Source organism: Xiphias gladius, chromosome 11, assembly GCF_016859285.1.
Source record: "Xiphias gladius isolate SHS-SW01 ecotype Sanya breed wild chromosome 11, ASM1685928v1, whole genome shotgun sequence".
Taxonomy (NCBI): domain Eukaryota; kingdom Metazoa; phylum Chordata; class Actinopteri; order Istiophoriformes; family Xiphiidae; genus Xiphias; species Xiphias gladius.
The window spans coordinates 7138140-7163075 of NC_053410.1; the positions used below are offsets into that span (position 1 = coordinate 7138140).

At 40.2% G+C, this 24936-nt stretch overlaps 2 protein-coding genes across 4 annotated transcripts in view; both read left to right on the plus strand.

Annotated features, from left to right (window-relative positions):
* Positions 1-7890, plus strand: part of pank1a (pantothenate kinase 1a) — a 29924-nt gene extending 22034 nt beyond the window's left edge. For both annotated transcript variants that reach the window (XM_040139509.1, XM_040139510.1), the window contains exons 7-8: positions 535-660; positions 847-7890. In XM_040139509.1, coding sequence (XP_039995443.1) covers positions 535-660; positions 847-906 — 186 coding nt within the window. In that variant the 3' untranslated portion in view covers positions 907-7890. The remainder of the gene's footprint in view (positions 1-534; positions 661-846) is intronic.
* Positions 7891-10142: 2252 nt separating this feature from the next.
* LOC120796172 (monocarboxylate transporter 12-B-like) lies at positions 10143-23277 on the plus strand. Of its 2 annotated transcripts, XM_040138627.1 has the most exons (10): positions 10143-10266; positions 13481-13642; positions 15145-15487; positions 18056-18159; positions 18505-18648; positions 19147-19242; positions 19481-19637; positions 20640-21389; positions 21482-21741; positions 22543-23277. In XM_040138627.1, the coding sequence occupies exons 3-10, from the start codon at positions 15363-15365 to the stop codon at positions 22722-22724; spliced, it is 1818 nt and encodes a 605-aa protein (XP_039994561.1). In that variant the 5' UTR covers positions 10143-10266; positions 13481-13642; positions 15145-15362; the 3' UTR covers positions 22725-23277. The 2 variants fall into 2 exon arrangements, with proteins under 2 accessions (XP_039994561.1, XP_039994562.1); XM_040138628.1 differs by lacking the exon at positions 13481-13642.
* The last annotated feature ends 1659 nt before the right edge of the window (positions 23278-24936 follow it).

Here is a 24936-nt window from a genome sequence, read left to right on the forward strand (position 1 = left end):
TTTCAAGCAAAAATCCCAAACACTCTCCTGTTCCACCTTCTCAACTTGTGAGGATTTGCTGCTTTTCTATCTCATATATGATAGTAAATGAGGTATCTTCGGGTTTTGGGCTGTTGGTTGGGCGAAACAAGACATTTGAAGATGTCACCTTGGGCTCTAGGGAACTGTAACAATGTTGTTTATACTCAACACAATTAATCGATTAGTTGAGAAAATAATCGGCAGATTAATCGATAATAAAATAGTTGTTAGTTGCCCCCCCCCCCCGTTTGGCTTTTTGCATTTTGTTTCTTTTCTGTTATTATTATGGGGGGTTATTGAGTTGAAGAGAATGAGGGAAGATGTGGTTCATGATCGGCACCTTAAAACCTAGCCAACCGAGGCACCCTGTCCTTTCATATTTTCAAATGAGGATGTGTGTTATTGTTATTGCATTTTACATAGTTGTCACACACACAATGGGGCTTAGTTTCCCTGATTTTATTTTATTTTATTTTATTTATTTATTTTTTCCCACATCTCTCCTCTTATCAGAAAATCGAGCGCGTGGTGTTCGTGGGGAACTTCCTTCGTATCAACACAGTGTCCACAAAACTGCTGGCCTACGCCATGGACTTCTGGTCTAAAGGACAACTAAGAGCCCTCTTCCTGGAACATGAGGTGAGCGCTTGGCAAATATACCGGATCAAACGTAATCCCAAATTGCGTATAAAAAAAACATTGGATATTCGCCTTCAGAAACCTCCAGCACTGTTTTGGCTCTGTTATCAACGCAATCCCACTTCAGTTAAATGCCATGAAGTGTGTGTGTAAAAAGCGTAACTGGTGTGTTTCTCTCTGCTCCAGGGTTATTTCGGAGCTGTGGGGGCGCTGATGGAGCTGCTCAAGACAACAGAGGACCCGTGAAGGGAACTGTGTGACATCATCGACCCTCGACAAGACGATGTCGTTCACCCCCGGACGCTGTGATGTCATCAACTCTCGATGCTGTGACATCTTCAACTTTTGACGCTGCTGAAAGGTCCCGCTCACAGAGGCCGCTAAAGGAACACTAAGAGAGAGACACAGAAACTGAGAAAAGCCATTTTAATAATTTAACTCTTGTAAATAATGACAACCTCTAACATCCATCTCTTAAATTTCCCAAACAGAGTCCCCCTATTATAGAGGTTTTAATATTGTAATCTTTAATTTATGGTTTCCTGTAATGAGCTCTGTTGATTCCTGACATCAGCCCAGTGTCAGGAAGCCCAGAGACACAGAATATTCTAGTGTTTTTGTCTGTTTGTGGGTGTGTGCGTGGTTGTGTGTGTGTATGTGTGTGTGTGTGTGTTTGTATTTGTTTTTGTGTGAATAGCTACTGTAGCATTACTTCCTGGAGGCTGTGGTTCCCCGGGTGACTATTTGTGCAACAGTTCTTTAAGATACAATGTCTGCACAGAAATTAAGTTACTCTCGAAAGAGCAATTGGGCATTTTTACCACCGGGGACTCACAGGAATTCATTTTCTACGACCACAGAAACATCGTCTGAGCGCCAGTGCCTGCCCTCATCTGTCAGAGAGCAGACGGACAGCTGTAGCTGAATGTTTCGGTAATGCTAATTTCTGGTTGTTGCTGATGCTGTAAAACCATCAAGGCTGCAGCTAGTGGTCAGCCAGCTCCAGACTGCAGCCTTGCCGCAGCTGTTTTGTTGTTGCCTGTGTGTTGCACAAAAAGTTGCCCAGCACACCACCGTCTTCTGAGGAGTGCACTGAAGCCAAATCCTGGTGAGATTCGTACGACATCTGTCTCCTTCAGCTCCGATGGGAAGCAGAAAAACAGTCTGAAATTTTTTCTGTTGCTCCACTGCACATGGCCTTTGCTTTTAGTTTTGTCTCTCCCCCATCTACCCACATGCAAACACAGTAAACAACACCGTACTGCCGCGCACGCGTACTGCTCCTAACCTGCTGAGTTTAGTGTTAGACAACGGGACCAAGACATTGTCTTCCAATGGATAATGCTACAGCTGTGTCTAAATTATGGATTTCTGTTGACTGGCATCACCACAAGTAGAGGTCAGGACCCAGTCCGACTCAGCAACTTGCGTTTGTGATTTGTGAAATATTACGGGATCTCCTGTTGGGAATCATCTTTCCTTTTTCACTTTACCTCCCCTGTCTGTCAGTGTCTAGCACTTGAGCAGGGTGGAGGCCTGATTCCTCATCCTCTAGCTTCTCTACCGCCCTGCTGCCTTGTTCGGGTGTTGCATTGTGATGTAATGAGGCATTCAGGCTGAGCTAATGCAGCGCTAATGCTCCATGTGAATCCTGGCATAAAAAAAAAAAACTTCAGCGACCCCACTCTCGATGCAGATGAAGAAGAAAGGCATCGCCGTCTGGGAGACAATGGGGACCAAGATGCTTTTAGCCCAGAGTCGCCCCTGATGCAAATTTGCTAGCCGTGGAATCAGTTCAGCTTCTGTAGACCAGACTGTGGTTTGACTGTCTTAATAGTGCAGATATTGTGCATAACAATTGGCGATCTGTTGTCAAAGGGCTGCAGGGTCCCGGAATTGTAAAAACTGTGCGAAAACCTCTAATCCTCTACTTGCAGAAAGATACATTGTCGTAGCTGGCCGGCTTTCTCCTGCTACAACCCTGATGATCCCTTTTTCTCTTCTCACATCATTTCCGATACTTGATGCTTAATTTCAACTGACAGTGAAACCTGGGGACATGGCCCATGCCCAGGTCCAGATTGACTAAACTTGAGTTTCAAGGGGCAGTTGGCAGCATTGATCAGAATTAACCGCGCTAATGCAAACCAGGTTGTGGCGCAAACAAGACGTTGAAATAGCTCATCTGCCAGTTGCTCAGTTCGCAAGCATCTGTCTAAGGACAGCCAGTCGGGGCATCCTCGTGTGTGGAAACTGCCGGTTTGTCATGATCCCCCTTTCTCTGAGTCCAAATCCACACTAGCACATGCACCTTAGTAGAGATTTAAGTGTTTAAATTGCATATTTACTGAATACTTGAAAATGCTAGTCTGCGTCTGCTAGTGTGGATCTGTCAGATTTCAGTGAAGCCATGACCTGGGATTCTGGGATGGTAAAACCCTTCTGCTTGCTTGCCTGAATTCTGAGTGGAGAAAGTCTCTTTAGAAGAAAATCTTACCTGATCTGCGACAATTTGGTTAAATTGAAATTGAAAATTACATGCACACCTCATACTGTAGGCAAGGTTTGTCACATGCATGGCAGTGACGGCTGTAAAGAAGCGTCGTCATCAGTGAGCTTTCTGGCCACCAACAGTGAACTATAGAATTATTAGATTGTCGCTGTTTTGAAGAAACATGGACCACAAGTGTATAGTGTTCTGTAATGTCATGGTAATGCCCACCCTGGACCTTTTTACAGCCTTTAATCTCCGTTTATTGTCGAAGCAGCTGAACTATAAAGCTGGACGGTGTAATCTCCACTGTCCACTGCTTTATTTATTTATTACCACCTTCTACATGCCTTTACTCTCCACGCAGAGAAACTTTGCTCTTTCCATTTTCGGAATCACTCTTTGTGAAATTCAACCCTCATCTCTCAGTTGTTGTACACCAGGCGATTTATTGTTAAATACCTCCAAACCATCACTACCAACACTTTTGGGTGGGTTAGTTTTCCGTGTTTCTGAGCCTGACATACAAGTGTTAGTTCAGCACCGGGGATTTTCCCGACGATACCGGGTGGTTTATTCATTTCGCCTACAGTATGATAATGAAGATAAAATCCTAATTAGCTAGCTGAACTTTATGCAGGTATTCTGAACGCGTTATTGGCAAAATTGACTGATTGCGCTTATCTCCGCTTCACCATCTAACATACAGATGGACTACACTTCGACCCCGACTAATAACATGTTTGCTGACACGCAGTTCTGTTTTGCTTTTTAGTTCATTTGTAAAAACAGCCACTTTGTTCTTAGGAAGTTGTTTTTTCAAGCTAATGTTTTTATCCACAGCAGCTCACAATACACTAACATTTAAAACCTTTTGCTGTGAAATTGAAGATTCAACATTTGAAGAAATTATACATGCAAAAGTATAGAGTGGACAGAATCCAAATAGATTAGGGTCCTTTTTAATCCATAACTCATCAGGTAACAGAATAATCACATTTTACAGAGTGAATCATCTGTAGTTCGTACATACTAAAAGTTAAAAAAAATAAAATTTAAAAAAAAAAATCCTACTGTGGATATATTGGGTGTATTGTCTGAAATAATCCAAATGCCAATGCTCATCCAGGTGTTAAGAGTAAAACTGTGGTGAAATATTAGTTGAGTAGTTGTATTTTGGAGGGAGGTTTTGCAACCACTTCCTCAGAAAACATTTAACCATCAATGTGTTTCAGCCTGTTTTCAGCTGTGATGACGCTGCAGATGTTCTTTTTGGGTGCTCTCTGGTCTGTTTGTTTTTTGTTTTTTGTTTGTTTTGTTTCGTTTTTGTTTTTTGTTTTTTTTCCCCCCTAATTTGCCTTGTTCCATCTCATGTTTGGAAATTACCAGTGGCCTCAACCTGCCAGGTGCCACTCAGCTTTAAAATCAGGCTTGTGTTGATTTTCTCGTGCCACCCTTTCTCTTACTCTGAAAAACCCCATCTGTTGCCTACGCCGCATGTTATCCTGGTTACACAATGTTTGTGCCCTTCGGTTCTGTGTGGGATTTAATTTCACTTTCTTATCTGCTGAGCTTCACCTCAGCTTTTTGCAATGGTCTGCATGCAGGTATGTTTTTATGGTCGGGTTTCACTCTCGTGTTCCGTGTTTTCTTTTTCTTTTTGTTTTGTTTTGGGTTTTTTTGTTTGTTTGTTTGTTTGCTTTGCGTTTTGCCATTGTATTGTAACAGAAGATTCAGTGCCGTTAACACACATTCACAGTTTGACCATCGGTGTTGTTTGGCATTCACAATTCACCTGCAAGTCCTAAATGTGTCTTACTAAAAGAAAACTGCATTAACTTCCACTAGCACTGTAAAGACTTTGGTTCTAAAATTTGAGAATTTTGGAAAGCCACAAGATTCTTTAGATATCCCAGATTATTACTGATGAGAACTCAAATTTTACATGTTTTCCAACCTTTCTTTTCAATGTTTTTTTTTTTTTTTTTTTTTTGGCAACAGTTTGGTTTGGGAACATTTTTTAAAAGACATAACCTTTTACTAAAAAGGAATGTCTTTTTATTATTTTTATCCTGCCAGTAATTAATAGCAATGTGAGTTAATGTGTTTTTCCCACGTCATCTTAAAATACTGTTTTACCGAATTTCTTTTTAGTTGTTTTTTAGTTGGCACAAAAGAACCAGTGTGATTGTTTTCAGAAATGAAAAATCCCTGCTATTGTGTTTTATCAGGCAGAGGAAACGTTTTCAGACATGTTGTGATTTGTAGCACTTATAAAAGTGATCAGAGTCTAGCTGCGAGTTGTACCTTTTTAAAAACACATATCATCACTGTCCTACAGAACCTTTTTATCTTAAAACAGTCGACACCAAAGTGGAAGGAGCATTTATTTATGGAAGCCAGTGTCAGTGCTATCTTTTGGATGGAAATAGATCAATGAAGACATACATGGGAAAACATTTTATGATGATACACAATCTCTGTAGAATATAGATGACATGTGTTTTAAAGTTGTTTAGTTTTAAAGTGTACCTGTATGTTCCTAGTGATGGTATGATTGCAAGTTATAACATCATTTTCATACTGATCCAAAACTGTTCCGAGCCAGTGTTACAGACTGTCATGGGAATATCGTGGGTTCAAATACTTTATTTGTATTTTTGGACCTACAGTGATGATTGTACTGGTGTACTGCTGCAGCTTCCAGGTTTTTGACTCCAAAAACCGATTTAACAACACTATGGAATCTAAATTCATCACCTAAACTGTACTAATGGTCACGCAAAGCAGTGTCACATGTAGCACTGTGGCTGACGTTTTTTCCGAACGAAATTTAAAGCGTTTCAAACATTTTCTGTAACCACACCACAGATACAGTATGAAGAAAGAATTCAGTCATTTAAGTAAACCAGCTTTTAAGCATTTTTTTTTTATTTTTTTTTACTCCTGGTACCACAACTTAATGTGGATGTTTGTCTGCTTTGATAACGGTCTGAGGTGTGATTTTTTTAGAGTTTGGGGTTTGAACATCAGTAACACTTTGCGGTTCATTTCCCAAAGGGACCATCTGTGCTCAGATCAGTATGTATTTCTTTGTACTTTAAGGAGCTTTGTCTTAAAGTGTCCATCGAGTGGCAAATGTTAATGTCATGCAGAGCGGAATCTAACCAAAAGGCTATGCAGCAACACTTCCATCAATCTCTTTGTCCCTTTCAACAAACTCACCTCTTCTCTGAACCTACCACAGTGGATATGACTTGTCTGTAAATATTTTTAAAAAATATATGCAACCCTGTTAGTTTTCCCCTCTAAGAATTTCTGTTTGAATCTTGACGGAGAGAGTTTCTCCTCCAGAAGTTTCTGTCCTGCTGATTTATTTGTTAACTCTATTTGAGGTGGATGCTCGCAACAGGATGTTGTGGACTGAATTATGCACCAAAATGAACGCGCCAAGCGTGTTTTTTTTTGTTTTTTTGTTTTTTTTTGTTTTGTATTTTTTTGACACTGTGGCATTTTAACGTCCTTGTCACATACAGTAAAAAAGCTTTTCGACATACCCACAGTTATCTTTGAATGGTTCTGTTAATACAGACCCTGGTCCTACTCACACTGTACATCTTGTTGGATAAATGACCCTGGCCGAATTTGTTTAAACTTAAGTCTCGCCTTTTTTTTTTTTTTCTTTTACGTCAGTGTGTTAAAGAAGTCTGTGTGACTTCAGGGTTGATACCAAACTGTAAACACCTTGTTGCATACTAGTCACAGTGACACGGTGCTCCTTGTGACCTCCTGACCTTTTGCTTGTCCAATATTTTTCACCCCACCTAGCTACACACCGTTAAGGATTTCCCCAGGGGCTCTTAATCTGGTCGAACATCCTGTTGCGTGAATCACATCCAGCCTTTAAACTGTCCTCTGGAATGCTTGACTGGCAGGACAGACCTTTTCACCCTTGTGTATTTGATTGTACAGAGATTTTGTAAATAATATTAATATGATATATTCTACACCAGCAATCTGTCTGTTGATTAAATTGTTTCAGCTGTTCAGGGCCAGGTTTCCCACCCAGGACTCAGCACTCCATTTACAATCCCAGAGCAGACAGGAGACACATCGAGACAAACCACTTTTCTCTGCGGCTTTATCACCTTTAACAGCAACTTTACCAGAGCTGTGATAAATAGGATTAGCAGCTACTTTTAGGAGTCTGTGTTAACCTGCTTGTGGTATACGATTGATGGGATTTCCCTCATTAGGACTAGATACATTTCTACATGTTTTTTGTGGTTGTGTGTTGAATCCACCAATCTGATAATTTTTTTTTAACTTTATTGTCACTTTAATGTAATTTCCACTATTCTATTCAAGTCCATTTGACTTTGATTTAAAAAAATAACTATCCTAAAAAAACTCGAATGGTGATTGAGAACTAAATTAAGTCTTTTTAAGGAGGAATGTGGTATGTTGAATTAGATGTTTCCTCTTCACTTTGAATTGTTTAACTAATTTTGATGCTTTTGGAGGCCACAGTCCGGATGCCTGTTTTCTGTCTGCTGGATTTCAGTGGCAGTTGTTCACCTCAGCTCCTCTGTGATCTGGATCAGGGTGTGAAAGTTTTGGGAAGCCCAGTGCTGGTTCTTGGCGTCAGTTCTGCTGCTGCTTTTAACTCTGGTTTGAAAAAAGGGTTAAAAATTTAAAAAAAAAAAAAAAAAAAAAGGCTCCTTGCCTTGTGCAATGTGTATGTACTGAAGTGAAGAGTTTTTTTTTTTTTTTTCTAAAAAGGAATTAAACTAAAACTGGATGAGATATATGTTCTCGGTGTTTCTTTAATCACCTGTATATCGAAACAAATAAAGGATTAAGGACAGGGAGACAGACAGAAACGGAGAGGGAAAAAAATGAGAAAAATCAGCAAGCAACAAGAAAAAGATGTGATAAGGAAAGAAAATAGATAGGAGAAAGACATACAAAAATAGCAGAGGAAATGGCAGTCATTTCCTTTCATGAATTTAACATTATTACGTGTTTTTTTCTTTTTGTTTTTTTCAAGTTGTTGGGCACTTAAAATCCTACAGAAGACAGATGTGACCGCTGACTCAAAAGTTGCACCAACATGTGTTTACACAACAATGAACCAGGTGTTTAAAGTGAAGAGGTGAAGCTGCATTCATGAATCTGGGGAATTGGGGCCAATCTGTCGCTAATGGCATCCTTTGGCAATACATTCCAATAGAGCGAGCATACAAGTTTTCAGACTTAGCCGGACATTAAGCTCAAGAGAATATCACTACGGAAACATTGGGAATTAGTCAGGGGTACAATATCTGCTCCATTACGTGTAAATGGCATAACAATATATTTAAGTCATTATAATGTCACTTTTTAGCACAGACCAAATACAAACAACCACACGGAGTGCTGAAACTGACAGTGGTGGAGAAAGTATTCCGATCCTTAGCCACGTTGTAAAAATATTACAAGGAAAAGTCTCACGCTGAATATGTTACATTAAGTAAAAGTATTGGAGAGCGGAAAAATGGCCCTTTGTGAGTCTTATTATTTTGTGATATTTCATTAATAATGTTGATGCATTCATAAGATGCGCCAATAAGTATTTTGTTGTTGTAGCTGGTTGAGGAGAAGCAGCTCATAAGTACTTCACATAGTGTTGATCTATAACAGTGCATCATTTCATACAGAATGTTTTGTATGTAAAATCTTAATTTTCAAGGCAAGGCAGGTTTATTTGTATGTCACTTTACAGTGGTCAAATATAGTAAATGTAGTGGAGAAATATATTACAGTATAATGTTAAATGTAGTGGACTGAAGTATAAAGTGATGTGAAATGTAAGTTTAAAAGTACCTCAAATTTGTACTAAAACACAATACTTGAATGAATGTATGCAATGGAAATAGAAAAGCCAGTAAAAGGTTTCTTAGATGAGCCAATAAAATAACTGAATACATCAATAAATAATAAAGGAAGGCACAAGCGATTTTTAGCTAGGTACCTAGCAGCAGCTAACTCTCACTAGGTAATGTTCATTGTAGCTTTGTCGGTGTTAGCTCGCTGGCAAAAATACCTTAGCTAAGACCTTATACTTGGTGATGTGTATATATATATATACAGTATATATGTTAGCTTCAGTGAAGTAAATAGCTTTATGTTAGTTTCACCTAGGTAGCTAGCTTTGTGTTAGCTTGAGCTAGGTAGCTAGCCTTCTGTTAGCTCCAGAGAAGTAACTAGCTTTATGTTAGCTTAAGCAAAGTAGATAGCTTTATGGTAGCTTCAGCTAAGTAGCTTGCTGATTGATTTAACATGTGCCTTAGGAAAACTACACAGCTGTAAAATAAAATTAGTTACTGAAAGACTAAAAAAAATTATTTTTTCTGAAGTGTTTACCATCTGATTGTGAATTAAAGGAAAAGTAAAGCTTCTGTAGCTATTAGCTACATCTCTTTCAACACTCCATTTTATTAAGTTAAGTAATTGTCTTATTTATTTAGCTTATGTGTGCAGTTAAGCTAAAGTTCTGACTCGTTTGACAAAGGTTTATTGCCTTTTGTCAGCTTTGACGATCCATACCACTATGCCAATATTATAGAAATATTACAACAGAATGCCAGGCTTTTAAAAAGTAATATGAGGTCGAAAACAAAATCTACATTAACACCGAAGACTTTGTATGAATATAGAAGGGCAGTTATCTTTACCACAGGAGATAAAACAATTAAACATTATTCTGCTTTTATTCACCTCTCTTGTACCAGGCCGTGCAGGGTCTATAACCCAGTATTATGGGATTGTTAAAGCAACAATAAAACACCATTAAGTAAAATAATGGGAAGGAGTTGCTACTGAGACACACTTGACGTCTCAGTGGAAATATTTAGGGACTTCTCCACCTCCTCCCCCTCCCCCCTCCCTCCCCTCATATCTTCAGTTTGCGGGCTCAGCTGAGTTGCAGAGCACCTTCAGGGTGTTTGCAGGAGAGGCAGCAGCAGGAGAACTTTCTTTGTTTTAAATGTCCTCTCTTTTCCCGTAATCCCTTGCTTGTGCTTCTGCCGAACACTTGAGCCATGAGATGGTGACACAGAGGAGCAGAGGTGGATGTAAGTCAACACACGCTTACCTTTCACTTCTTTTTTTGTGTTTTTATCTTGTTTGTCTGGCAGTGATTGTGCTATGGCTCTCTCTCTCTCTCTCTCCCCGTCTTTCCAGATTCAGTCTGTGTCTCTCTCCCTTCTGCCTTCATGTCTTTTTCAACATTTTTGTTTTCATGTTTATATTCTGAGTAAACCCCCCCCCTTTTTACATATGCATTGTAGTATACTCATTCTGCTATTTATATGTTTGTACTACTTTTTAATTTAAAAAAACATGCCCGTACTGCAGCAAAACACATGCTTAGAAAGATGTGTTGAATTACAAATTGAATGGTCAGAATATAAAAAAAGAAAATGTGCTTGCAGATGACATTCTTTGTAAATGCTTTATTTTGGAGACAAAATAATTTTCTTTAATTTCTCAATTGCAAATGCAGTATATATATACAGTACCAACTTTAAGTATCTGACACTGGATTTTCCGCCATTTTTTGAAACAAACTTTATATTTGTGTTACTCATTCTGAATTCATGAAAATTTATTAATGCGTACTAAATTACCATTAACATTTACAGTGTAATTTCGTTGTATGACTCAAGTACCGATAACTGTTGCTCTTTAATTATGAACAAGGCAGTAATATCATGTGTTTGTAAATGAGTTAAACTACAACTTATTGTAACTATATCTATAGCGCAATGTTTGTCAGCACTCACATTGCAGTCAAGCTGCAGGCTAAGTCTATGCACTGGGCTAGCATCTGACTGTTACACCCCCTTTAAGTATGTTGCTGTCCTGCATAACATCTCTCATTATTCCAACCCTTTTGGTGGGGTTTCCTATTCCAAAACTACATTGCTGTACCCTGAACTTGCTGAGACCCCTGTCTTGGTGTTTGGGAAGGTATCCCGTGTTTTATATGTTCTTCGATAGCCCCTCCATCTAAGGGTTGAGATTCATTATCTTAACCAGCAGTTCTGGTATCATAACGCAACTGGAAATACCATATTTCCTCTATAGGTTCTGCAGAATGTCACTTTTGTCATTTTTCCTAAACTTCAGTTTTGTTTCCGTAGGTACCCAGTATAATGTATTTCTCCTTTCCTCTAAACGCCAAGCTTGTTACTCTCTTCTTCCCCGAATCTTGTTTTCCACCACTGTACCTCATATACTTAAATACCTCTTAGATCTGGCAAGTACCTGATTCATGCAACGAAGTTATGCTGTAAAATCGCAGGTTATATTACAAAGTGTTACCAAGTTACCTTAGTCCTTAATTGTTTTTTGCAGCTTGAACTGGAGTTGATTGTAGCGCACAGTTGTCAGCCAGTCTCTGTAAAGTGGTCTGTTTTCATTGCTTAGTACCAGTTAAGTTTGCAGCTGGATGGACATTCTCTGTTGGTGACGTACACAGGCTGTCAATCAGCTCTCACACACACACACACACACACACACACAGACACACACACATACAGACACACAAACGCAAACTTTACAACCTGTTGTCAAGATAAAAAGGGGCTGCACAGAGACCTTTGGACGGGTGCATGAGACCAGTTTCAACAGGACAGATATGACTGCTTTTCATATTTATTCTCTTTTAGTTTTACATACATTTGCCTGTGTTTCTTTTATTGTTTAATTTCCTCATTCAAAGTTAGATGTTTTGTAGCGGAGGCGTCTGCCCTTTCCAGGCTTCTTATCACCACAAACACACACACACACACACATATGTAGCTTTTTCGTCCAGATTCTTCAAACTTTTGCTTGTTTGAGTTTCTCTAACGGCTCAAATAAGGCCAAGTAGCTGAAATGCAAGAAAAACAGCTCAGCTGGTGTGAAGGCCTTAGCTTTTCAGATGGAAACATACACTACTTCACTGCTTCACTCCTGCTGGTGATGCTAATCAGCATTTGTGACACATAAAGGGGTGAACAAAGAGGGGGGATCTTAGCCTCAGGGTGTGATTATCAAATGCAAACAACCAGGATCTAACAGTTAACATTTCAACCACTGAAAAATCCAACCTCAGCCACACTGAACCCCACCCCTTCCAGCTCCCCTAACTCTGACCTCTGATCTGGTGTTTGACCACACTTGTTTTGGTCTTTTGGATGCCAAAACAGAAGTCACATAATCTCAACCATGAGATTGTCACATTGCTGCTGTGCTGCATCTTTACGCTAAAAGATGAGGCACACAAAGAAATTGTAGCAGAAATTTAGCTTTTGTTGAAACTGTACAAGCCTTGCAGTGACACCAAATCCCAATCTGGTGCACCAAATACTGAGAGCTTTGCCAACAACATATAGGACCTAAGCATAGACCTGTTAAATGTGGGATAGAGCCAAGCTTTCAGTATTACTACAGCAACAAACATGCAAAAAACATGCTAACATCCTCCCAAAAAGCTGAAACCATTTTACAAAATCTGCCAATTTTCGCTATTTCCGCTGGTGAAAGACAGTTAGCATCTCCAACACAACGCCGGATGGTTCGATTTCCTTGACCTTCTTCGCCTCGAAGTTTGGAATTTGAATAACTTGACTCAAAAGCCTGGTTCTGACCCCCAGGATTTAACCTAACCACTGAGCAAAACCCCAGTATACAAAATATTTCGGACACTGCTGCTTTTGTGAAAGCAGGATACACACATGATGGACGCCTCTTACACCCGTACACAGTATATGCAGGTTAAGTAACTTTTTGTATTGCTGCCATTGTATGGAGCCTAAACAAGTCAGTTGCTAGATGGGTTGACTAAAAAAAAGTTGTGTAGGCTTTGGAGTACAGATGTAACTTTCTCTGTTACTTTGTGAGGTTTGATATCTTCCTCAACAGGCCTTTGGCCCACAGCTGTTGTAGTAATTGTGTGACATCCTGTTTCAAAATCAGAACAGTCAAAAAATAAATTTTTGCTCTTTTTGAGATGGAAATAAGTGGGTGGGGTCAAAGGGCATTGAACAAGCTGTCTGTGAGTACTGTCTATTGTTTAGTGGCTATGCTGGCTGTTGTTTGATGCCAGTAGGTTGTCTTTCTGTGGAGGACAAGGATTTAAACACACCCACACCAACTTAAAAGAAATCTTTTCTTTTTACACTCTTCTGACAGCAGTTTTGACAGTGCTGCTCTCCACTCTCTCGAATGAAGAAAAACAGAAGCAGAGATACGAGCACTCACACTGTCGCTTGCAGTAAATTGCCCTCTTTTATCTTGCAGCAGAAGTGCAGCAAAACTGAGCCCACACACAGCAGGATAAATCTGAGTATGCGTCTAAAAATCAGGATGTCCACGTTGGTGTTTCCAGGTCATTCACACTGATCTGAGCCTAAACAAGTGGAGAATAGCTGAATTTAGTCTTCCTCCTATCACAACAAATGTGTGAGTTGTATTATTTGTTGAGATAATTGGGCTAAAGTGGTATCTTCGTCTTGGGTTTTCTGTATAATTAGACTAACCAAAATAATCCAGTTGAGTTTCTATGTGTGGTGCTTTTCTCTGTCAACGCAACAATCTTATTATTGCTCATACTAACTACCCACTTCGTTTTCTACTGAATTGTTCTACTAAAACAAATGAAGTGTTGTATTTGAATAGAAGATAACTAATTTTTAGAATTGCCCCCTTGCCAGCAATTTGCAAGTTTTAATAGGAATTTATAGCTCTTAACAATCTTCTGACACACAACACCAATATGGACAACGCACAACAAATACAATTTAAAAGGTCATCCTGGCTCTTTCCTTTGTGTGTGTGACCTTAACATTATTTGGATACTTTATCCCAAATGATACAAGTGGTAAATGTGTAAATGAAAACCTGTATTTCATACTTGTATCTTTACGAGTTTATACCTTGATTACAAACTTCTCCTATGAATTATGTTCATATCCACAACTCATTTGCAACAGCAGTTCACATTCACCGGCACTGGTCACGGTGATACTTCTATATACATTCCTACTGCTTCTGCTTCACGTCAGTGTTAGAACAGAGTGTTGGGTGTTCGGTCCACCACTTTAGTCCAGACTGAGCTGGCGGATGGACAGACATGAAATTTAGTGCAGACATTCATGTTCCCAATTGGTATGAATTGTAATAACTTTGGTGACCCCCCTTAACATTTCACCTAGCGCCATCATCGGGTCCGGTTTTAAATTTTAATTTAAATACCTACACATTGACATTCTCTTCAGCCTCAGCTGTACTTTGTGTTCAGTTCTAAAAAGCAAATGTTAACATCCTAACACGCAAAACTAAGAGGGTGACTATGGTAAACATTATACGTGCTAAACACCAGCATGTCAGCATTGGCACTAGTTGCATTTTAGCATGCTGACATTAGCGTTGATCAAAAATCAGCACTGTGTCTAAGTACAGCTTCGCAGAGCTGCTAGCAGGGCTGTAGACTCTTTCTCTTGTTCATCTTTAACTAAGACCTCAGTCTTGTGCTTTAACCCACTGACTATGAGTTCCTTTACCTTAACCCTACCTCATCAGGCTTTATTTTCATTTAAAAAAATGTTGATGTGATCATGAATTTCTGCGTTTATACTTGTTTTACTGTTACTAATGCTATCTAATGCCAGCTATCTCTGCTGTTTACTGACTGATGTAGAGGAAGAAATAAGATTCAGCTGAATACCACCAAATATACAAAATGTTCCTTTATGTCTGTTTATATAAAAGGGTTTTAGTCGCAGGCACACTCATTTTAAGCTAGGATAAGGTTCATACTTTGAAATCAACAAAAACATATACAAATGTAATCTTATGCAGTGCACGGAAAATTATAAAGTGGATGAATGGAGAGGAAATGAGCTTTTCCTCTATATAACGCTGATCTTCATGCTTCGCTTCCTGTGGTTTCTGTGATTTCTCAGCGACTGCAGAAGAGGAATAAGGAACAAACAGGAAAGAGGTCCTTTAAGGTTTCTGAAGATCTTTAAGCCAGTGGCTGCGGTTTTGAAAGAGGCCAATGAAAACGTGCTGTACATTCAGAGACAAAAGGAGAACATTGAGGAGTAGAGTTGTGACCCCCTGCATCCCTGTCAGAGAGAGGGAATACTGATGCCAGTCTGCCTTGCGATTGACTGGAGCAATGGCAGTCACCAAGGAGCTCAAAGGAGGCAGAAGGACGTCACCAACCCCACCCGAAGGCGGCTGGGGCTGGATGATCGTCGCGGGCTGTTTCCTCGCCACCATCTGCATCCGGGCAGTGACCAGGTGATTGTGTGTGTGTGTGTGTGTGTGTGTGTGTGTGTGTGTGTGTGTGGGATAGTGTCCTCACTATCATGATGAGCATGAGGTGTAACATGGTTGTCAAAGTTGCAGGGTTTTCAGTCCAATGAGTTATAAATCTCAAAATGGAAACTACTGAAACTGGAGTTCTTTTATATCTGATAGCATTTTTTGTCTGAACCAAAAAGGTAAGTTGGACAGACAGACAGAAAAAAATACAAGGGCATCCTGGTTACATAACATGCACCTTACCCCACTAATGAATCAGCCACACGTTTGATAAAAATTACAGACTGATGGCTTCATTAATAATGTTTGATTTTATGGATCTGGTTTTATGTAAGAGCTCTTTATTGTAGCAGATCAGTACGTCCATGTAAGAGACAGACGACATGTATTTAACCATATTAAATGCAAGAAAAATTCATTTCATTTTCTGGTGTACAGATGAATTATACTGTTCCTCTTAGATCAACATCTACTGAACAAAGATATTTTTAGCTTCTGGATTATAAATACTGTACAGCACATATTTGGGACATGTAGTTGTACTTAACAAGGCTTCATGTTCTCAGCTTTGGACATTAACACCTTTATGTTATTAGTTGGCAAGACTCCATTCCCACTCAGCTCAGACTTTTAAGCTGCTAACCTATGTCACCAGCCACTTTGTTGTTTTTTTTTTTCCACTGAGACTTTTTAATCCTGCTGAGATGTTTCCATATTTCTAAGTTTGCACAGCTAGCACATTGCCTCCGACACCCGGCCAACAGCGGACGCTGATTTACATTAAAAGTTCGGTCGAGCTTTTGAATATTATTTTCACATCGAAAAGAATGAATAGGATGTATTCTGTATAGATTAGGGGTAGAAAAATGCTTTTTTGGGCTTAAATTTATTAAAAACAGCAAGTGCACGCATATTGCTGGAACAAAATTCTCACCCACCATTGCAGAGAAACAGGGTTCAGATCCGAGTAGCAGGTCCTCCAGCTTGAGCACAGGTAGGAAGCTTGTGAGGGATCGTGTTCTTGACACTGCACTAGCAACTTCTTTTAGAGGGCCAGGGTGCCTGCACAGAGGACAGTGGGATTTTGGGGTGGTAGTGTGAATGTCAGGCATTTACAGACATTTGAAAAATGCAAAAACTTTTAATACCACATACAGTTTGTCTTCAGAGGAGCATTTAAAAAAAAAGAAATACAAGATTCGACTCCATCACATGTTTTGAATGAAAAATCTTAATCTACAAAGAAACCTGTAACTGTAGTTTTCAGATATATGTAGGGCCGTAAAAAGTACAAAATTTCCCTCTGAAATGTAGTGCGACAGAAGTATAAAGCTGCAAAAGACTGAAATACTTAAGTAAAAATTATACCGAAGTACAGTGCTTGAGTAAATGTACTTAGCTATTTTCCACCAGTCTTACTGACACGTCAGTAAGTTCAGTATCCTGACTGTATCATGAAGAAACATGCTCGGAACTTGCTTACGAGGGAAAATTAACATTCTTGGCTTTTCTATGTGTGTGCGTGTGTGTGTGTGTGTGTGTGAGTGTGTGAAGGAGAGAGAGAGAAGGGACAAGAGGTTTGCATATGAATATTTGTTTCAATAATTCATTTGGGTATGCAGTCAGTAACAGAGATCGTAGGGTAAAATCGTTATTTTGATTATGAATTTCCTATTTTAATGTGATCTTATCAATGCACTGAGTGACTGGCATTTTTTTTTTTTTTTCCATCGTGTGGTCACAGCTCTGCCCTGGTCAGATGCCATGAGACCAAGGAGTGCTTTCTGGCGTTACATAATGGACAATGGGAACCATAAAAAATGGGTCAGCGAGTGCAGAGCCTTCAGATTGTTGGATATGAATGACAGCTATAAACTGATAAACACATGACTCTAGTTTATCGACTCCGACATAGAACTGACACCTGATATGACTTAAATTATTTAATACTAATTAAAATCAGCTGAGGGCTTGAAATTTATGGCATGTCAGAAGAAGGTCATTTGAGTATTGACTGTCTGATATAAGACTCTTATTCATCTTAACCCGCAGACGGACTGTCAAGTCAAAGAGACTCATTGAAAATCTTTCATCTGTACTTTTATACCAGCTGTCATCTTCTTCACACCTCCTGAATGACCTACCGAAAATGATAAATCTGTTTTATAGTTGTTATAAGGAACATCTTGCCATAGTCTGGCAAAACCTAGTGTCACCAGTTTATCGCCCCCCTTTAAAGTGATACTGTCTGGAATTTCCTCTTAAATTTTGTCATACTAACTTCTCTAACTCTTTTTGTCCCAAACAAACTGGATAATGTATCATGTTCTGTGTGACAGAAAGTTTTTACTGAGAAGGAGCTTCCAGACAGTGACAGCACTTCAACAGCAAATATAAAAGCTTTTATAAAAAGTGTAGGTTAACTCCTGTGCAGCATCAGTGAACTATAGAGAAAAGTTAAATAGACAATTATCAGTATGACACTTTTGCAGACTGTTATGTTAAAATGCACTAAATCTAACCTCCTCCTGTCTCTGTATCCAGATGTGTTTCCATGTTCTTTGTGGAGTTCCAGCTGCACTTTGAGAGGGATTATTCCACCACCGCCTGGATCCACAGTCTGATTGACTCCACCACCATGCTATGTGGTAAAACCATCAGTACCAGTAGTTAGACCAGATTTGGCAAAGCAAAATTTACTTGTGTTTGCCGGGGATCACATTTGTCTGTTTGGTGCAGTCAGAAGGACTTTTAAAGCCTTTTCTCTATGTTCCCATGAAGTATGGCATGAATGAAAAAAACCCAAATTGGACAAAACATAAAGAGCATGGGTGCATCAAAACTCTGCAAAAATGATGAGTGTGAAAATGATCGAACCCTGTAATATTACCAGGTATAAAAAATGATCAGTTCTGTCATATGGGTGAATATATAGGCAACTGTTCCACCATCAGTCAGGGAAATAAGAGTAACCCACACAAAATGTGTTTCAGCTCCTCTGGGTGGTTTCCTTGGGAGCCGTCTCTCCTGCAAAGCCACAGTGATTCTGGGAGGTCTGCTGTCTGCTGCTGGTCTGGTCATCAGCTCCTTTGCTACCAGTCTGGAATATCTCTACATTTTCCTGGGCATCCTTACAGGTACACAAGCATGTCACCTCCCATGATAAACCCAATCAAGATCGATCCTTGTACACTCCATTAGTCCTCCATGATGCTGTATATGTAATATCCAAAACAACACAGGAATGGAGGACGGATGAAGATCAGACGGTCACTTGACCAGTGAGAGTCATGCGTCAGATCTGATTCGGGCTGTAGTCTTGAGTGCAGGGGCAGTTAAAACTATGAGGAAAACAAATAATTGCATGTGTCAACCAGTGACTGTATATAAAGGAGGACGACATGGTGGCTCAACAAAAGTGAAGCCAAGACATCTTGATTGCACCCTGGTTAAAAGTTATGATGATATTTTATGTCCCTCTGGAAAGCATCTGCCAAATGAATGTAATTTAATGCAGGTATAGCAGAATGTATCAGGGTGTCCTTTCCTTTTGACAACCAAACAACTTCTGTTCAGATTTGGCAACAGTTGGCAGGTTTTGCCAAACTCCAAACCCCTTTATTCATCCTCTACAGGTCTTGGCTTTGCTCTCAGCTACACACCAGCCATAGCGATGGTTGGGAGGTACTTCAGTGAGAGGAAAGCTCTGGCCTATGGCATCGCCCTGTCTGGTAGTGACATCTTTACTTACCTGCTGCTTTCTTTTCTTGTCATTTATACCTTACTTTCCCATCTCCTCTCTTCTACTCCTTCATTATCCCTTTTCTTAACTTTTCTTCTTACATGATTCTCCAACTGTTTTCCTCTGTGCTCTTCTCTAGTCTGCTTTTAAGTTCCTCTCCCTTCTCTTCTTTCCTACTCTTCTTGTCTCATTTCATCCCATCAAATCCAATTTCACCTCATCTTCAGGTAGTGGCATTGGGACCTTCATCCTGGCTCCCGTAGTCCAACTGCTTATCGAGTATTACTCTTGGAGAGGAGCGCTGCTCATCCTGGGAGGATTTGTTTCCAACCTGTGTGTCTGTGGTGCTCTGATGAAGCCGCTGGAACCAAGAGGAAGTGAAACGTAAGTCCTGAGCTCCTTTGTTTTCAGGTCCAAGAAAATGATAATTACATGTAGGAGGACTAATAAGAGAAGTCTGTCAAGTAATGTACAGTGGAGACTTGTTTCAGTGTATTCTAGGACTGCAACTAAAGATTATGCCTTTTTTATTTCTTTATGAGTTCTCTTTTTGATTAACGGATTAATCTTTTCATCCATAAAAGGTCATAAAATTATTAAATACGCCCTTCACAGGGTCGCAGAGCAAATTCCAACGTGTGCAAATGTCATGTTTTGTCCAACAAACAGTCCAAAAGCAAAAGATAATTCTTTTATAATGACAAAACGGAGGAGAGCAGCACATTCTTAGAACTGCAGAAAGTTTTTTGCATTTTTGCTTGATAAACTGCTTTTGACAATTAATCAGTTATCACCATTTTTGTTCACTGACTTATTGCCTATTCAACTAATTGTTTACAGGAATAATCTGTTCAGTTTGGGAAAGACACTTATTAGCTTTCTTGCCCAGGGTTAAATAAGAAGATTGACTACAACTTATATCTGTCAGATCAATATGAAGCTGGAGCCAGCAGCCGATGATCTTAGCTTAGCATAAAGACTGGAAACAGAGGGAAACAGCTAGCCTTTCTTTCTCTAAAGCTCAAAAATACACTATCAACACCTCCTAAGCTCAGCATGAGCATGATAATTAGCATGATACCTCTTGTTTGTTTAAACTGTACACAGCTGTGGATCAATGAGAGGTTCCCAGGCTACCACTGAAGACTACAGGAAGTCCCTGCCCCTGGCACATAACCTCCTGTACAACCACAACTGTTTGTTTTTTGCATTGTGTGTGGTTTTTTTTGTACAGGTTAAACAAATGAGATATAATTTGCTAATTACTGATCTTAAACATATTTCCCAAAATCTTGAACTAATACTTGAAGAACTAAAATAGATTTAATTCAATTTCTTGGTTTATTTCAATGTATTTTCTTCTATTCTGTTCCCTTCCATCTAAAGGATATGGGAGAACAACTTGACTAACCTGGAGCAGGATTGCATGACGACAGTTCTGGATTCCAAAGACACTGAGCAAGTAACTACTGACTGCAGCCAAGTGGAGCCAAAGCAGCTTGAAATAAGCAACTTAAAGGAAACTCAAGGGCTACTCATAACCAACGGAGCACTCAAAAACATTGGATTTGAAAACAACAAACTAGGTCAGGGCAACATAGCACTGCTGTCAAGACCAACGGGTATGAAGATAGCTGAATGCATTTTATTTAGCAACAAGCTAACAGAGACAATGCTTGGGGAGCTCAAACACTCAGATTCTAAATTAGCAAATGGCAGCACGATTGAGGACATGAAATTGGTGGAAAGCAGGAACTTGAACAATAAGTCCGCCGACATGGATTCTAAGATAGAAGTCTCAGGACTCACTGAAGCCAAACCAACAGATGCCTGTCACTTAGATAAATTTGTTAGCCCTCCTCCAGAGCTATTAGTGAGCCCCAAAACTTCTTCCAGAGATTGCGGATTTTGCCTCAAATCCAGGGAGGAGTTTGGATTTCTTTTGATACCCGACTTCTTGATTCTGTCGGTGTCCTTCCTGTTTTTGGCGTATGGCTGCAGCGCTCCAGTAGTTTACCTGGTTCCTTACGCCCTTAGTGTGGGGGTGGAGTACCAGCACGCTGCCTTCCTCATGTCCATATTTGGAATCAGCGGCATTGTGGGGAACATCACCTTTGGATGGCTCACGGACAGGAAGTAAGTAGGGGCTGGATGTGTGTCTTGTGCGTGTGAGATAAATGGCAGGTATTTAATTAAAGCCAAACACTTATAGATTTCCTTCCGTCTAGGTGTCTGAAGAGGTATCGCATGCTGTGCTACATGGTGGCAATTGGCATGGAGGGCCTCTGCTGTATGTTCATCCCCTTCCTTCACTCCTTCTCCCTCCTGGTCCCACTCTCCATACTCTACGGGTACTTTGACGGAGCATATGTAGCGCTCATCCCAGTGGTGACCTCTGACATCGTGGGCTCAACCTATCTCACCTCCAGTCTGGGTGTGGTCTATTTCCTGCATGCCATCCCCTACCTGGTCAGCCCACCGATAGGAGGTAAGTGTTGAGTGATTTATTACAACTGCTGCCGTGTTTGTGGGTGTCCCAGAAAATTCTTGTGGGTATTATTGCTACATTAAATTTGAGATCTTGACATATCAACCATAAAAAAGTGAGATCGGGTCCGAGAGGATTACATTACATTTAATGATGATAACATCAACATTTAATTACTAAAAACTTGACCAGATCTAGCCTGCTATCTTTCTCTTCAATTGTCTATAAAATGCCAGAAAATAGTGAAAAATGCCCATTATAATTTCCTAGATCACAATCAACAGTGTCCAACCAACAGTCCAAAACCCAAAGGTGTTAAATTTACTATCATATGTTACACAGAGTGTGTGATATATGATAGCAAATTTAGCATACAAAACCTCATCAATGATTTAGCATTACATTGTCACATTGGGGAAGCTGCGGCCATCAAACGTTTGTCATTTTGCTTCAAAAAGGACCAAAATGACCAATTGATTTTAAAACAGCTGCATATTCATTTTCTGTCAACTGATTGATTGCTCCTTGTACCATCTGCGGTGAATATCAATGCCCGGTTGTTTTTGTGACATAAATAAGTACACCTCATTTCCTATCCATTTGACTTGTAATACATCCATCGTTACGAAAAAAATTATTAGTAAAAAATGGTCTTGCGCATAAACTGAGGAAAACAAGGAAGTGACAGTTTGAATCCTGGGATCAAAACAGGCTGCCATCTTGGAGCCAGATAATAAATTTGGTGTTTTACCCTAAAGGATTGTTTTTTTTTCTTTATCCCTCCTGTTTCTCTGTCTCCAGGTTGGTTAGTAGACAGGACAGGCAACTACGCAGCAACCTTCTTCCTCAGCGGGGCTTCCTTTATGTTCAGCTCTGTGGTGCTAGTAGGTACCCTGTTAGTCAGACACTGCCGGAGGTCTGACTCTAACTCAACTGCACATTTAAGTCTCAATCACACTACAGCTGAGCAGGGCATCATATGATGTGCCGGTCACGACGCTGCTTCTCCATCTGCACCGATGTGCAAATCACCACTACCGGGCTGTGGGTTTACAAAGAATGTAGTAGGGGTGCTATTTTGACGTGCATCATCTGTTGCCGATGTGTTTTCGACAGAGGAACCAGAGCTCATGTTCAACAGAAACAGTGCCCAGAAGAACCAAAGCTGAAGAACTTGTGCCTTTTTTACAGAAACTACTGTCTGTCGTGATTTTGAGGCATGCGGATCAAGTTATAATGACGTTATTTTTTCTGTAAGAGTTTCCTCTTTGTTTTTTATTGTGGATGTTCTGTTTTGTGAAACCAAACAAAAATTAGCAAGCAGGTTGCCGTTAACATTCACGGGCTTTCTGGAGCTTTCCAGTAATATGGAGATTTACAAACTATTCAAACCAGTTTAATATAGATTCTGAAGTGAGAAATATGATTTTTCAAAACTTGTTCCTTATTTTCCAAAAAACTCTTGCCCAATGATTGTGTTGAGCATTTGATCATCACACGTTTGGTTTCAAAACCTCATCAAACATCATGATACTTCTGTTCTAGTAGCCCTTTTTTTTTTTTTTAACATTGATTATGTGATGTCTTTGTGTGCCTTGTTGGCTGTCAGTTTCCTGCTGTGTTTGTGTCAGAAAAAGCAGAAAAATGTGGTTCATTTGCATGATTCATGAACATGTAAATAAAGTGTTAACATTTTATTGTAAGTGGCAGGTGCAGAGGACCAAAACCAACAAAATTAGTAGTGAGATAAAAGGCTGCTGACCAAATAAAAATGGGTGTTCTTCTCAATTTACCATGAACTTACACTCGGTCGTGAACAAACTGTAGCGGATACTTCTCATCAAGTGTGCTTGAATGTATCAATGGGAAAACAAATGGTCATTTCTGTACCTCAAACTGCACCATTTGTAGTTGTAAAAATACGAAAACCGTCCTTCAGCCTGCACTCTTCCAGGGCGTGCAACACCGGAGCTGGTCTCCAGGGGTAAATGAATGGGAAAACTGATATAAATACAGTGATTGGCGATATAAGTGATTACTTGAAGGGCATGAAATGAAAAAGAAAAGAAAAGAAAAGAAAAATGAAAAAAATGTAGGTAACTTTAGCGACGAGAATCCTACACATTCACTTGTGATTTAATTTTATGATTTTAATGTTCACCAAAAAAAAATCTAATATAACAGATAGATATATAATAGATATATTAATATAATAGTATATATAACACTATAATAGATATATCAATACCACGTGAAACAAGAGTCCACATTGGGGAGAAGAGGGTTGCCCTTCCTTTGCACCTGGAATGCTGGACTGATTAAAATGAAGCCTGGACTGACTTCAGCCATTTCTGCTGAAACTCGTGAGAAGAATCCTGACGAGTTCTGGTCTTCCCGTTCCAGGGACTTGCAGTTTCGGCGTGTTGCGAATCCGACCGGGAGATTCCCGGGAAGCGATACTGACCTATCGCAGGGAAAGACGGGTCTCCGGTTCGGATGTGCACACGTGCGCAGTGACCGTCGCCCCTGCCTGGAAATCACATTAAGACTAGGACTCCAGACCATGACACGTCTGTGGCGGCTGTGCTCGGCGTGCGCCGATCGAATCACGACACCCGGCGCGTACAAACAAAGCGTGCACACGCAATAGACCAAGACATCACTTCAAAGGTTTAACGTTTATGCCATTTCGTCGAACTGCGTGAGTGGAATTTCACCACCGAGCACAGTGGCCAATAGGAAGACAGCGCTCCGGTGACGTCGCCGGACAGGTAGGAGGAGCCCTCGGGAACAGGTGTTGAGTCGGGAAGTCCGATTCCCCGTCGGCTTGAGTGTCCTCCTCCCGGGATCCGCACGCCGGGTCCAGGACTCGGGGGTCGCAACTCGGTCAAAAGTGAACGCGGACGTGATGCGCACGTTTTCGGATTCAGTGCTACGTGCACCTTCCGCGGATGCAGCACCCCCCCCCCTCCACTAAAACGTCCACGAACCCCGCTTACAACCGTGGAACTTGCCTGAAAGACATCGCGTTTTGAAAGGGTCAGAGTGGCCCGGTTAGAGGTGTCATGCACGGCCAGTGGTCAGAAGCACACAGGAACTGGTAATAGTGAATTCGGCTTCTTCATTTTCCAGAATGTAAACAAATAATAGGCCGAAAACGGGGCTCAAGATGTTACCCCCACAGCGTAACTCACT